General features: G+C 42.3%; 1 protein-coding gene across 1 annotated transcript in view; it reads left to right on the top strand.

Annotated features, from left to right (window-relative positions):
* The window catches only part of LOC140463377 (solute carrier family 2, facilitated glucose transporter member 5-like), a 56,257-nt gene extending 48,857 nt beyond the window's left edge, over nucleotides 1–7,400 (top strand). The window contains exons 12-14 of the mRNA XM_072557242.1: nucleotides 3,147–3,216; nucleotides 5,400–5,527; nucleotides 6,006–7,400. Coding sequence (XP_072413343.1) covers nucleotides 3,147–3,216; nucleotides 5,400–5,527; nucleotides 6,006–6,251 — 444 coding nt within the window. The 3' untranslated portion in view covers nucleotides 6,252–7,400. The remainder of the gene's footprint in view (nucleotides 1–3,146; nucleotides 3,217–5,399; nucleotides 5,528–6,005) is intronic.
* The last annotated feature ends 5,490 nt before the right edge of the window (nucleotides 7,401–12,890 follow it).

The raw sequence follows: 12,890 nt of genomic DNA, 5'->3' as shown, positions 1-12,890 counted from the left end.
ACAACAGGTTATAGTCCAACAGGTTTAATTGGAAGCACACAAGCTTTCGGAGCTTCCAATTAAACCTGTTGGACTATAACCTGGTGTTGTGTGATTTTTAACTTTGTACACCCCAGTCCAACACCGGCATCTCCAAATCAAACTTTCTTCCCCTCTGTCTTGTACGAGCTGCTTACCCCAGGATACTAACTTAGGCCAGCGGGTATGTTTGTGTAGAGAGGAGAGCAGTTGTGACGAGAGACTTGTTGATGTGTACAGGATATTTGGAAGAGGGAGTGATGAGTGAATGGGTTGGGAAGTGTGAAGAACACAAAGGCAGACATATGTACGTAATTGGACATGTTGGCTGAAATCTGTGTAACTACATAAAATAATAGCATTTTCCACACAGTGCTTTAGAGTTTCATATTTGCGTGATGTATTGTAGGCTGATCTATAATACACAAACTTTAATTACACGCTGAACGTTTCTATGCTGCTTTATGGCTGCTTTGTTTTTGCTGGCGTCTGGGGTCACATTAATTTTCAAACAGTAAAATGGAGTCACATTGGAAAATAGTTTGGAAGCACTGGTCTAGAATTAGCACAGTCTCGGTATACAGAGGCATTCATTTAGGATTCAGGTGAGAAATTTCTTCACCAAACACTTGTTTGATGGCACGATGGCTCAGTGGTTAGTATTGCTGCCTCTCAGCTCCGGGACCTGGGTTTGATTCCAGCCTCAGGCGAATCTCTGCATGGAGTTTGCATTTCTCCTTGTGTCTGTGTGGGGTGCTCTGATTTCCTCCCACAGTCCAAAGATGTTCAGGTTAGGTGAATTGGCCATGCTAAATTATTCATAGTGTTCAGGGATGTACAGGCTGGGTGGGTTAGCCATGGAGAAGGTAAGGGGTGGGATGCTCTTTGGAGGATCAGTGTGGACTTGATGGGCCGAATGGCTTGTTTCCACGCTGTAGGGATTCCAAAATCTTTGAAATTCTCCCTCAAAAGATCTATGGATCAGTTATGGAGTATATTCAAGATTGTGATCAATAGAGTTTTGAGGTCAGAAGTCACACAACACCAAGTTATAGTCCAACAGGTTAATTTAAAATCACAAGCCAGGTGCCACAATTGGCCAGATACTGTGTTGGTCAAGGGCAGTCATGTTCACCATTTCTTGAGTTCAACTTTTTTTGTCCATGTTTGAGCTAAGACTGCAATGACATCAGGAGTTGAGCAGCTCTGGCAAACCCCAAACTGAGCATCAGTGAGCAAGATATTGCTAACCAAGTGCTGCCGAATAACATTATTGATGACATCTTCCATCATTGTATTGATGATCGAGAATGTATTAATGGGGTGGCAATTGGCCAGTTTGATTTGTCCTGCTTTATGTGCGCAGGACATTTCTGGGCAATTTTCCACATTGTCTGGTAGTTTCTAATGTTTTTGCTGTACCAGAGTAGCTTGGCTAATGTCACACAAGTTCTGAAGCACACGACTTCTGTACTCTTGCAGGAATGTCGTCATTACCCATAGTTTCCAACTTCTAAGCTTCAGTATTGATGGAGTGCTGCACTGTCACAACGTCAGTGCTGAGGGAGTGTTGTACTGTCACAAGGTCAATACTGTCTAGGGTGACTACTGAGGTCTTGATGCACTGGCAGAGGATCAGTACTGAGGGAGTGTTGAATGGTTAGAGGTCAGTACCGAGGGAGCCCTGCCTTGTTAGAGATCAGTAACTGAGGGAGACAGCACTGGTGCTAGGCCAAGAATGAGTGGCCGTTGGATTGCTGCAGTGCCATATTCTGGATGAGATATTCAAAGAAAACACTCTGTCGTTCCAAAGGTGGGAGTTTCAGGAAACCCATAGGAGCTCTCCCTGGGATGTCCTAGGTAGGAATGTGAATTGTGAGGATGATACAAAGCAGTTTCAAGTTATTTTGGACAGGCTGATTGAGTGGGCAAGAGCATGGCATAGGAGAAAGTGAGGACTGCAGATGCTGGAGATCAGAGCTGAAAAATGTGTTGCTGGAAAAGCGTAGCAGGTCAGGCAGCATCAAAGCAGCAGGAGAATCGATGTTTCGGGCATAAACCCTTCTTCAGGAGCATGGCATATTCAGTATAAAGAGATTATTCACTTTGACAGGAGGATTGGAGGTTTGGAATACTTCTGAAATGGTGAGAGTGTTGATGTCCAAAACTGATGTCCTCATTCATAAGTTTCTGAAAGCTAGTGTACAGATGCATCAAACGATTAGGAATTCAAATGGTATATTGATATGTTGCCCTCTATCACAAGCTGATTTGAGTACAGGAATAAAGATGTCGTGTTTTAGTTGTTCAGAACACTGTTGAGATTGCTGCTGGAGTATTCTGTACAACTCTTGATCCCTTTGCCTTAGAGAGAATATATTTGCCTAGAGGGAGTGCAGCAGTGGTTCATCAGATTGATTCCTGGGATAGTCCCAGGATGAAAGCTTGAAGAGACCAGCCCTCTTGTCTCTGAAATTTACCAAAGTGGTGATCTCATAGAAATTTATAAAAAACATCAGAAGAGTCAACAGGGTGGATTCAAAAAGTTGGTATCCCCTGTCCTGAAGGCATATACAACCATGGAATACAGTCAGAGTGAGGAGCAAGCCATTTAAGATTACGATGAGGAGGAATGTTTTTATTCATAGGGTGGTGATTCTTTGGAATTTTCTACCCTAGAGGGCTGTGGAGCTCAGTCATTGAGTATGTTTAAGACAGAGATCAATAGGTTTTTAGTTACAAATGACATCAGGAGAAGGCGTGGTAAAATGGCATTAAGTAGATGATCAGTTATGATCTAGAGCAGTGGAGCAGGTTTGAGAGCTAAGTGGCCTGCTGCAATGTTTCTGTTTCCTCTATCTGCACTAGCCAATAATCATCGCTCAATCAAAGTCAAAAGATCATTTTGTCATTGCTGAGAGTGGGATCTTGCTTTGTTCAAACTGGCTGCATGTTTCTACATTACAACATTGACTACTCTTCAAAGAAGTACCTCATTGGCTGTGAAACACTTTGAGATAGTAAAAGGCACAATCTTTTCTCGTTGTATAATTTGCATTTGTTGATGAATATTATAGGTCAACAGTGAGATGTTATCCACACTCACCCATGTGCTACTATATTGACAGGTTCCATGGATGCACTATGCCAGTGTGGCTTGTGTTGTTGGGATTATTGCTGGATTCTGTGTTGGACCAGGTATAAAAAAATCCTTCTCTCAATGTTGCTTTCTGACCTGCTCATATTATTGAAGCCTTCATTGATGTTTTGTTTCCTCAGACTCAACTATTCCAATTCTCTCATGGATGTTCTCACAAGCCCCAACATCTGTAATCTTAAACTTTTCCAAAACTTTGGAATTCCTTCATTTTTATAACATTATCATTGTTTTGAAACCTGCCTCCACACTCCAGCCTTGTGCTTCCCTATCTCTACAATCTCCACCCATTTCCCCCATACCCATCACCCCTCAAACTGTTAGTGATCACAGCATTCTTCATTCTGGCCTCTTTTGCATCTCTGATTTTATTCTCTTCACCATTTTCAGAGTATTCTACGGCCCCTTTGAACAAGGTTTAACTCATCTGCCCTCATGCCTCCTGGATATGAATTAAGTGTTGTTTTAGAAGACTGGTGTGAAAAACACCTTTGAATGTTTGGTGATGTTAAAGGTGCTATCTAAATGCAAATTGATGTTGTTGACCCACTTAACTGGTCAAACATTGCTTCACGCAGTCAATCCTAATCTTGGCCTATTTGGTCTTAAAACAGGAGAGAAAGCAGAAAACATTAGGGAAAGAATTCCAGAGCTGGGGCCCAGGAAACCAAAGGCATAGTCACCAAGCTGGAGCAAGTAAATCTGGCTTTCTCCAGTTTCATACCTGATCCAACAGATTATATCTCCAGTGTATTGGGGGTCTCTCCCTGATTAGAGTTTTGGCCTAGTTCTGGAGTGAGGATCAATCACCGCCTCCGCTGATCCAAGTGGCCACACTGATACACCCTGAGGAGGGAACAGTAGAGATCACGAGAAATGGTAGCTGTAGGAGGAGTGGAGTGGGGGAGAGTAATCAGTTACCCAGCACTGTGACCCTTCACCTCACTGGGCTCCATATAATCTTTACCCTCCCAAATTGATTCTGGAGATGAGGATGTGGAAAAGTAACGAGTGTGAATTAGCAGGAGTGCAATCAGAATGATAAATGTGGGTCTTGGCGCTTTAGGTAGTTGATTTATTGGTATTGTCCATGAAGAATATATTCCATTTACAATAGAGAATGTATTCAGTGTAATTACATCTTTAATTAGTACTTTTCATGGATCATTGTATATAAACAATGATGAATATATCTTCTCTTTTATTCTTAATGAACAATGGCGCTCATCTCAGAGTTCAGATCCATTTTATCACATTAAGCTCTGTCATGGCCATTATGCAAAAATAATGCAAATCTGGACTAAATTGTTCCTAAACTCATCCTCTGAGTATTAGATTAGATCTCTATCAACATCCCTATTTAAGTAAATGGGGGAGCAAGCCAAGCATTGGAACGTACTACACAGCACATGACACTTAATTTTTACATTTCAATCTTCTCTTTCTGCTTGCAGTAGGCCAGATCTGTGCAGCAGTCAGGCTCGAGGCTGGGGGGTGGGGGGTGGGGGGTGACGTGAGGTGTGGGCGAGGAGGTAAGAGGGAACTCAAAACACCTTTCACCTGCACCTGCACTTGCACTGAATGGGGCTAGTGATAGGAGAGAACAGTTATTGAGAGTTTATCACACATGCCCCCTTTGGATTTAGGACTGGTCGCCTTGACACTTAAAAAAAGTAAAGAATATAAAAGGTTCTGAGAATGTGAATACTGCTGCTTGTTTCTCAAGGATCTGCGCAAATAGGTCAATGGCACATTAGTACAAATCACTCTGATAAACTCAATAACTAACTAATTTCTTTCTTTCCTTTCTTGTCTTCCCCCTCCCACTTTCTGGAGGATATTTTTCTCTCTCACCATATCTGTCTGCTACTCTGCCTTCTAAACTCTTCCTTTCTTGTTCTCTGTTTGCTTATCATCTTTTTTTTTTGCATTCTTTAAACTGTCTACCACTGTGTTACTTTCTTCATCACTGTTTTACTTCTTTGAGTCCCTTTTTGCCCCTCTCTCTCTCACTTTCTCTCTCTCTCTACCCATTTTTTCCTGCTGTCTGTTTCCCTTGCTTGCTCATTTTCTTTTCTACTCTCACATTCTTTTTTCCACTTCTTTCTATCAACTCTCCCTCACTATTTCTCTAATTTCTCCTCTCTGCCTCACTCTATCTTCCCAACCTCAATCTCCCATTTATATCCCTCTTATTCTCCCTCTCCCTCCCTTTATTGTGCAGCTGGAGTCCCCTTTCTGATGACTGCTGAGCTGTTTACCCAGTCACATCGTCCAGCTGCTTACACCATTGGAGGGGCCCTCAACTGGCTGTCAAACTTCACTGTAGGTTTTGTTTTTCCATTCCTTCAGGTTAGTAATGTCAGTTAATATTAAATATATAACAAGAGTATATTATAGTTTTTCAAAGATAGAATAACAAACAACATATAGTATATACACAGGACTGTTATACTCAATAATGCATGACATAGCACTCCCACAATACTGACCCTCTGACAATGCAGCACTCCCTCAGTACTGACCCTCTGACAATGCGGCACTCCCTCAGTGCAGACCCTCTGACAGTGTTTTCCTCCCTCCATAGTGCCACGTTGGGGATCTCAGTCTGGTTTTTGGGATCAAATCCTGGAGCCATATTTGATCTCTCAATTTTCTTGACTTAGAGGTTAGAGCCTCTTCAGACATTCCCAGATAGGAACACCCAGCACTCCAGTATTCCAGATGTGAGATTTGGAAGATAGAATGGTGCCTGTCCCAATCTGAGTGCTTCATCCTGTGGCAATGCATGAGATGAGCCTCTAATTTGTAAAATGTGTTCTGTTTGCAGATGTCGGCTGGAGCTTACTGCTACCTGGTTTTTTGTGGGGTATGTTGGATTGTCGCCATCTATGCTTATATTGTCATCCCAGAGACCAGAAACAAAACTTTTATGGAGATCAGTCAGATGTTCTCCTTCAAAAATGCAGCAAGATATCGTTTGCCTCTTGATGAGCTTCAGCTGAGGAAGTTTAAGGGATATGGGACTTTAGAAAACAGTTCTACAGATTTTGAAACTTATTTCATGGATGAATAATCTTAAGGAGTATTGGATGGACAAGGTGGTACTAACTTTTATTCAATTTTTTTTATATTACTAAGGCAATAAACCTGCATACTGACAAGATATCCCCCACTCCTCCCCCATGACCCAAGGGTCCTCTGTGTTGAATTTGGTTACAATCTCTCCATCGAGGAGAAAGTGAGGACTGTAGATGCTGGAGATCAGAGCTGAAAATGTGTTGCTGGAAAAGTGCAGCAGGTCAGGCAGCATCCAAGGAACAGGAGAATCGATGTTTCAGGCAACAGCCCTTCTTGTTCCTTGGATGCTGCCTGACCTGCTGCGCTTTTCCAGCAACACATTTTCAGCTACAATCTCTCCATCACCAACTTTAGCTCATTCAAAAACAGGATGCTCCACCAGCTGTACCCCCAAAGTCTTCCTTCTGTACACACATAGCATCATCAAATCACAGTCCCTGGTGTCTCCTTAACTCCAGAGCTATCGCCTCCAAATTGGATGGTTGTTGGTTCAATCCCCACTCCAGAGACTTTAACTCCATCATCCTAGTTGACACTCAATTGCAGTACCAAGGGAGTACAGCACTGCCCAAGGAGCTGTCTTTTCAGATGATCCCAGGCCTGTCTGCCTTCCTGGATGGATGAATAATATTCTCCTTGAATCAGAGATGACAAACGAAATTTCGTAGCCACTATTTGAAAAAGAACACTGAAGTTATAGCTAGTGTCCTGACTGTTATTTATTACTCAACCACAATATCACCACAAACAATTATCCAGTAAAGTAACCAAAATTGCTACATTGGCTCCCTGTCTACCACACCTCTATGTTAAAAAATCTTGTTCTTGTTTGCAAATTTATTAATTCCCTCACACTATCTCTGCAATCTCTTCCATCTCTACAACCCTCTGAGATCTCTTCACTCCTCTGACCCCTAGCACATTCCTGATTTTAAATTTTCCAGTGGTGGCTGGGCTAGGCCTCAAGTTCCAGAATTGCCTCCCTCAATCTCTCAGTCCCTCCATCGCCCATTGCCATCATCCTTATATGTGACTCAGTGTGAAGTGATATTTGATCATCACTATGATGTGACTTGACATGTTTTATTTTGCTTAAGATACTATATCAATGCAAGTTGTTTGTTGTTAAAGAGAGTCAAATCCAGCGTGTGTGTGTGTGTGTTCACATCCTGCCATGGGCAGCCAATAATTTGAATTCAGTTTTATAAATCTGAAAATGAAAAAGGTCAATGTCGGTAAACGTGACCATGATACACCCAAAAACATAACTAGTTCATTAATGCCCTTAAGGGAATCTGTTGGCGTTACCCATTCTGGGCCTATAGATTTACACCAGAGTTACAGAACCGGTAAATGCCTTCTAAGGCAGACAAGCAAGTTATAATGACAGCAAAGATTCGAAAGCAAATGTGGATTTCCAGCAACACCCCTTCCATCCAGTTTTTTTATTCACACAAGATGTGGGCATTACTAGCGAAGCAAGTATTTATTTCCAAATTTAATTGCCCCAAGGACAGTTAGAAGTCAACCATTCACATGTACGTTAGACCAGCAGTTTCCTTCCTGAAAGGACATTAGTGAATCAGACATTATTTTTCCCAACAGTTGACAATAGTTTTATGGTCATCATCAGACTCATAATTCCAGATTCGTTATGGAATTCAAATTCCACCAACTGTCATAGCAGGATCCAAATTCAGGTCATAACCTGGGTCTGTGCATTAATACACTGGTGATTAATAAACTCAGCCATAGCCTCCCCATAAATAAAGTAAGAATTGTCAGTTATTATAGTCCCTTCCTAAACCTCTTCCTAAACTCGCTTCCCTCTTTTTAAGATTTGCCTTAAAACCAACCTATTACAATATTCGCCTGCGCCCAAATATGTCCTTATGTAATTCAGTGTTAGTTTGTTTTTAATGGTTTTGAAGAGCTTTGGGAAATGTCACTATGTTGAAGGTTCTGCATAAATGTAACTTATTTTTGATGATGAGCTCGGGATCAAGAAATGCTGGTGGTTCCTGTGGTACATGTTAATTTGGCTGTATTGAGAATGTCAATACCATGCATCCTCACCCAGGCTATGGATCAGTGACCAGGAGTCAAACATTGACTCATCATGCCTTGCATTTCTTGTTTCTGGATACTTTAATACTTGTGGTTTAATACTGGATACTTGTGGCCGGCACGCTGGTACAGTGGTTAGCACTGCTGCCTTACAGTGCCACAGACCGGGTTCAATTCCTGACTCATGCGACTGTCTGTGTGGAGTTTGCACATTCTCCCTGTGTCTGCGTGGGTTTCCTCCCACAATCCAAAGATATGCAGGTTAGGTGAATTGGCCACGCTAAATTGCCTGTAGTATTAGGTGAAGGGAATGTGGGGGAATGGGTCTGGGTGGGTTGGTGTGGACTTGTTGGGACGAAGGGCCTGTTTCCGCACTAAGTAATCTAATAGCTTCAGGTCTGCAAGGTTAGTGGCTCAAACAGCCAAGAGTTAATCTTTGCATCTACTTTGGAATAGTGAGCTGTTATGGCAGAGGAGAGTACAGCCCAAAGGTGTTCAATATGCTTCAGACAGATCTGGTAATAGGTGACAGTGCAACCAGCTGCATTCTGTAATTCTTTTGACTGGGGGGGGAACAAAGGTAGGTAGGTTAGGGAGCTAGGTGCTGTATTCTGGAAGCAACTGAGGTCTGAGTGAAGAGGAGGAAAATAAGAAAAATAGGATGAGGTGTGGGAGACAAAAAGGAGAGGGATTGAATAACATACGGTAATTTGGGTCACTAACTGAGAGTTTGATCAAGAAAAAGAAGGAAGCATTTGTCAAGTACAGCACATTATAGCCCCCTTCAAAAATGTACAGAGCATAGGTGGTGGCTTAAAAAGGAGATTAAGAGGGCAAAGAAGGGCCATGAAATAACATTGGCAGATGGGATCAAGGAAAACCCCAATGGCTTTTTAAAGTATGTTAAGAGTAAGAGAATTACCAGGGAAAGAGTGGGACATATTGGGGGCAGCACAGTGGCTCAGTAGTTAGCACTGCTGTCTCACAGCACCAAGGTCCCAGGTTCGATTCCAGCTGCAAGTGAATGTCTGAGTGGAGTTTGCACATTCTCCCTGTGTCCCGGTTTCCTCCCACAGTCCAAAGATGTGTAGGTCAGGTGAAGTGGCCATGCTAAATTGCCCATAGTGTGAGGTGCATTAGTCAGAGGGAAATGGGTCTGGGTGGGTTACTCTTTGGAGGGTCGGTGTGGACTTGTTGGGCCGAAGGGCCTGTTTCCACACTGTAGGTAATCTAATAATATTAGAGATCAAAGGGCAATCTGTGTGTGGAGCCAGTGGATGTGAATGGGGTCTTAAATGAATGCTTCATAACTGTATTCACAGAGGAGAAAGATATTGTTGCCAGGGGGGTTCAGTAGGTGAGGTTCTAGCACATGTTAAGATTAATAAGAAGGAAGTTATAAATGTCTTAGCAGGTGTAGAGATACCCCCAGGGCCTAATGTGATGTATCCCTGGCTGCTATGGGAGACATTGCTCGGACCCTGATGGATATATTTAGTACTTCACTGGCTGCAGGTACCTGATGACTGGAGGATAGCTGATATGGTTCTTTGTTAAAGATGAGTAGCAGGGATAAGCCAAGTAATTATAGACCAGTGGTAGGGAAGTTATTGGAAAAACATTTTAAGGCATGGGATTAATCAATACTTGGAAAGGCAGGGATTGATTGATCAGGGATAGTCAGCACAGATTTGTTAGAGGGAGATCCTGTTTGACTAATTTAATTGTCTTTATTTGTAACAGTGGCTAAATATATTGATGGGGGCAGTGCAGTTGGTTGTAGTTTACATGGACTTCAGTAAAGCTTTCTTCAAGGTCCCACTTGGAAGGCTGGTCCAAAAGGTAATAGCCCATCAAATCCCAGGAAAGTTGGTAAACTGGATCAAAAATTGGCTTACAACTAGGAGGCAAATGGTAATGGTGGAGAATTGTTTTATAATTGGAAGCCTGTGACCAGTGGTGTACTACAGGGCTCGGTGCTGGGACCCTTGCTGTTTATTATTTACATTAATGACTTAGATGTGAATGTAGAAGGTTTGCAGATGACGCAAAAATTGGTGGTGTTGTTGATAGTGAGAAGGATGGTCTTAGGCTACAGTCTGATATTGTTCGGTTGGTAAATTGGGCAGAGCAATGGCAAATGGAATTTAAACCTGATAAGTGCGAGGTGATGCATTTTGGAAGGTGTAATAGGGAAAGAATATACACAATGTATGGTCAATCTTTAACGAGTACTGAAGAACAAAAGGACCTTGGTGTACGAGTCCATAGATTCCTGAAGGTAGACAGAGTGGTGAAGAAGGCCTTTAGGATGCTAGCCTTCATTAGTCAGGGTGAAGAATATAAGAGCAAAGAAGTCTTGTTACAACTTTAGAAAAGATTGATTAGATCACAGTTGGAATACTGTGTGCAGTTCTTATCGCCGCACCATTAGAAGGACGTGTTTGCACTGGAAAGGGTGCAGACAAGATTCACCAGGATGTTGCTTAGGATTAAAGTCTCAGTTATGAGGCTAGACTGCAGAGGCTGGGTTTGTTTTCCTCAGTGCAGAGGAGACTGGAAGTTCTGATTGAGGTTTGCAAACTTATGAGGGACATAAACAGAGTAGGTTAAATGAGAATCTCTTTGCCATGGCATACATGATTAAGACCAGAGGGCATAAATTTAGTGTGAGGAATAAGTCACCCAGAGAGTGGTAGATCTAGGGAATGTGCTCCTGAGAGGGTGGTGGAGGCAAGGACTCTTGCAACATTTAAGAAGCAACTGGATGAATACTTAAAGTACCAGGGCACACTAAGCTTTGGACTCAGTGCAGTCAAATGGGATTAGTATGATTTGTTTGTTGGTCAACATAGATATGATGCACTGAAGGGCCTATTTCTATTCTGTATGACTCTAAAATGCCTTTGAGGTGATGGTGTGGTGGTAACATCACTGAACTAGTAATCCCTCAGTTCTGAGGACATGAGACAGACATGATGGTGAAATTGGAATTCAATCAAATCTGTAACTAAAAGCAGTATAAAGGTAACGGTGTAACCACTGTTGTAAAAACTCAACTAATTCATTTAGGTCCTTGTGGGAAGGAAATCTGCCATCCTTACCTGTTCTGGCCTGCATTTGACTTCAGATCCACAGCAATGTTGTTGCCTCTTAACTGCCCTATGAAATGGGTTTGCAAGTTATTCAATTCAAGGGTAACAAATACTGGCTTTGCCAGCAACACCCACACACCACAAAACAATTAAAATAAAGTCACTCTACCTGCAAGCAGGGAGTGTCAGAACACAACCTTGCCAATCTTGGAAGATGACCAAGTGAAGCTGTCGACCTGATGCAATTTGTGATCAGTTTCAGGCACTGGCGTTTTAGTATGGGCTGCAGTGTTTGCTCTCCTCTGAGCTCAGGTTTGTGTGCTGTGTCCTATTATATGGGCAGTTGAGTTTAATGGGCTTTGAAAGTGAAACTCCATTTAAAGACTCTTTATTTTATTTTTGCTAAGCTAAGAGTATATTTATACAGTAAATTAAAAAAATGAATCACAGGCACTCTCGATTCTCCCAAACCACTCATGTTGTCAGACCTTGTGTTGTCTTCATTTGTATCACCTTAATTTAGTGTTAATTATGTTCCTCATTTGCAGAGAACAAGCATTAGCAGCTCGCTGAGGGAATTAGCAGCACATGGAACTTATACCCAGAGACAGCCAGGCCCATTAGTAAACACACAGCAAGGGGAGGGAAAGAAGCAGAAATAACATTAAACAGGTATTTTGGAGCGAGATAATCACATTTTACAACACACTGACTTATGGGTAAGACATGAAGGCTGGTCCAGCCCCCATTCTCTCACCCACCCAACCCCCCCCCCCCCACCTTGCAACAACGCTCCACCCCTGAGGCAAATCGTCCATCTGTGATCTGTGCCTTGCTGCTAAAGAGTGCACAGATTAGCAAGGGGATGGATAAATGCCGCCAGTGTGCTTTCCTTATTCTATGCTTTGCTGGATAAAGCTGACTGGGCAGATTACATATCACTGGCAACCACTTAAACATCAAATTACCATTTACTTTTAGAAAGGAAAAATCAAGTAGCAACACAGCTTCAGATTTTTAAAAACCCCAAATGTAAACTGATTTGTTCTATGCACAACAACAACTTCCATTCAGACAGCACCTTTAAAATAGTAAATCATTCCAAAATGTTTCATTAGCATTAACAAACAAGATTTGGCCACGATGCGATATTAGGGCAAGACTGTGAGCTTCATCAAAGAGGTAAGTTTTAAAGAACGTCTTAAAGGAGGAGAGAGAAAGAGAGAGGCTGAGGGAGGCAATTCCAGAGTTTAGGGACCAGGCAGCTGGAGGCCTCTTTGCAAATTGTAAAGAAATTAAAATTGGAGAATGTGCAAGAGACCAGAAGTAGAGAGCATTTGGATCGTGGAGGGTGTGGGGCTGAAGGAGAGACCGGGAGGAGATAAGACTGTGGAGGAATTTGAAAACAGTGATTGAAATTTTAAAATCAAGCTATTTCCAGACCAGGAACCACTAGGTCAGTGAGCATTGGG

This window comes from Chiloscyllium punctatum, chromosome 38 (assembly GCF_047496795.1).
Source record: "Chiloscyllium punctatum isolate Juve2018m chromosome 38, sChiPun1.3, whole genome shotgun sequence".
Taxonomy (NCBI): Eukaryota; Metazoa; Chordata; class Chondrichthyes; order Orectolobiformes; family Hemiscylliidae; genus Chiloscyllium; species Chiloscyllium punctatum.
The sequence above is the reverse complement of the archived record's forward strand: the minus strand, read 5'-3'. Positions and strand labels throughout refer to the sequence as shown.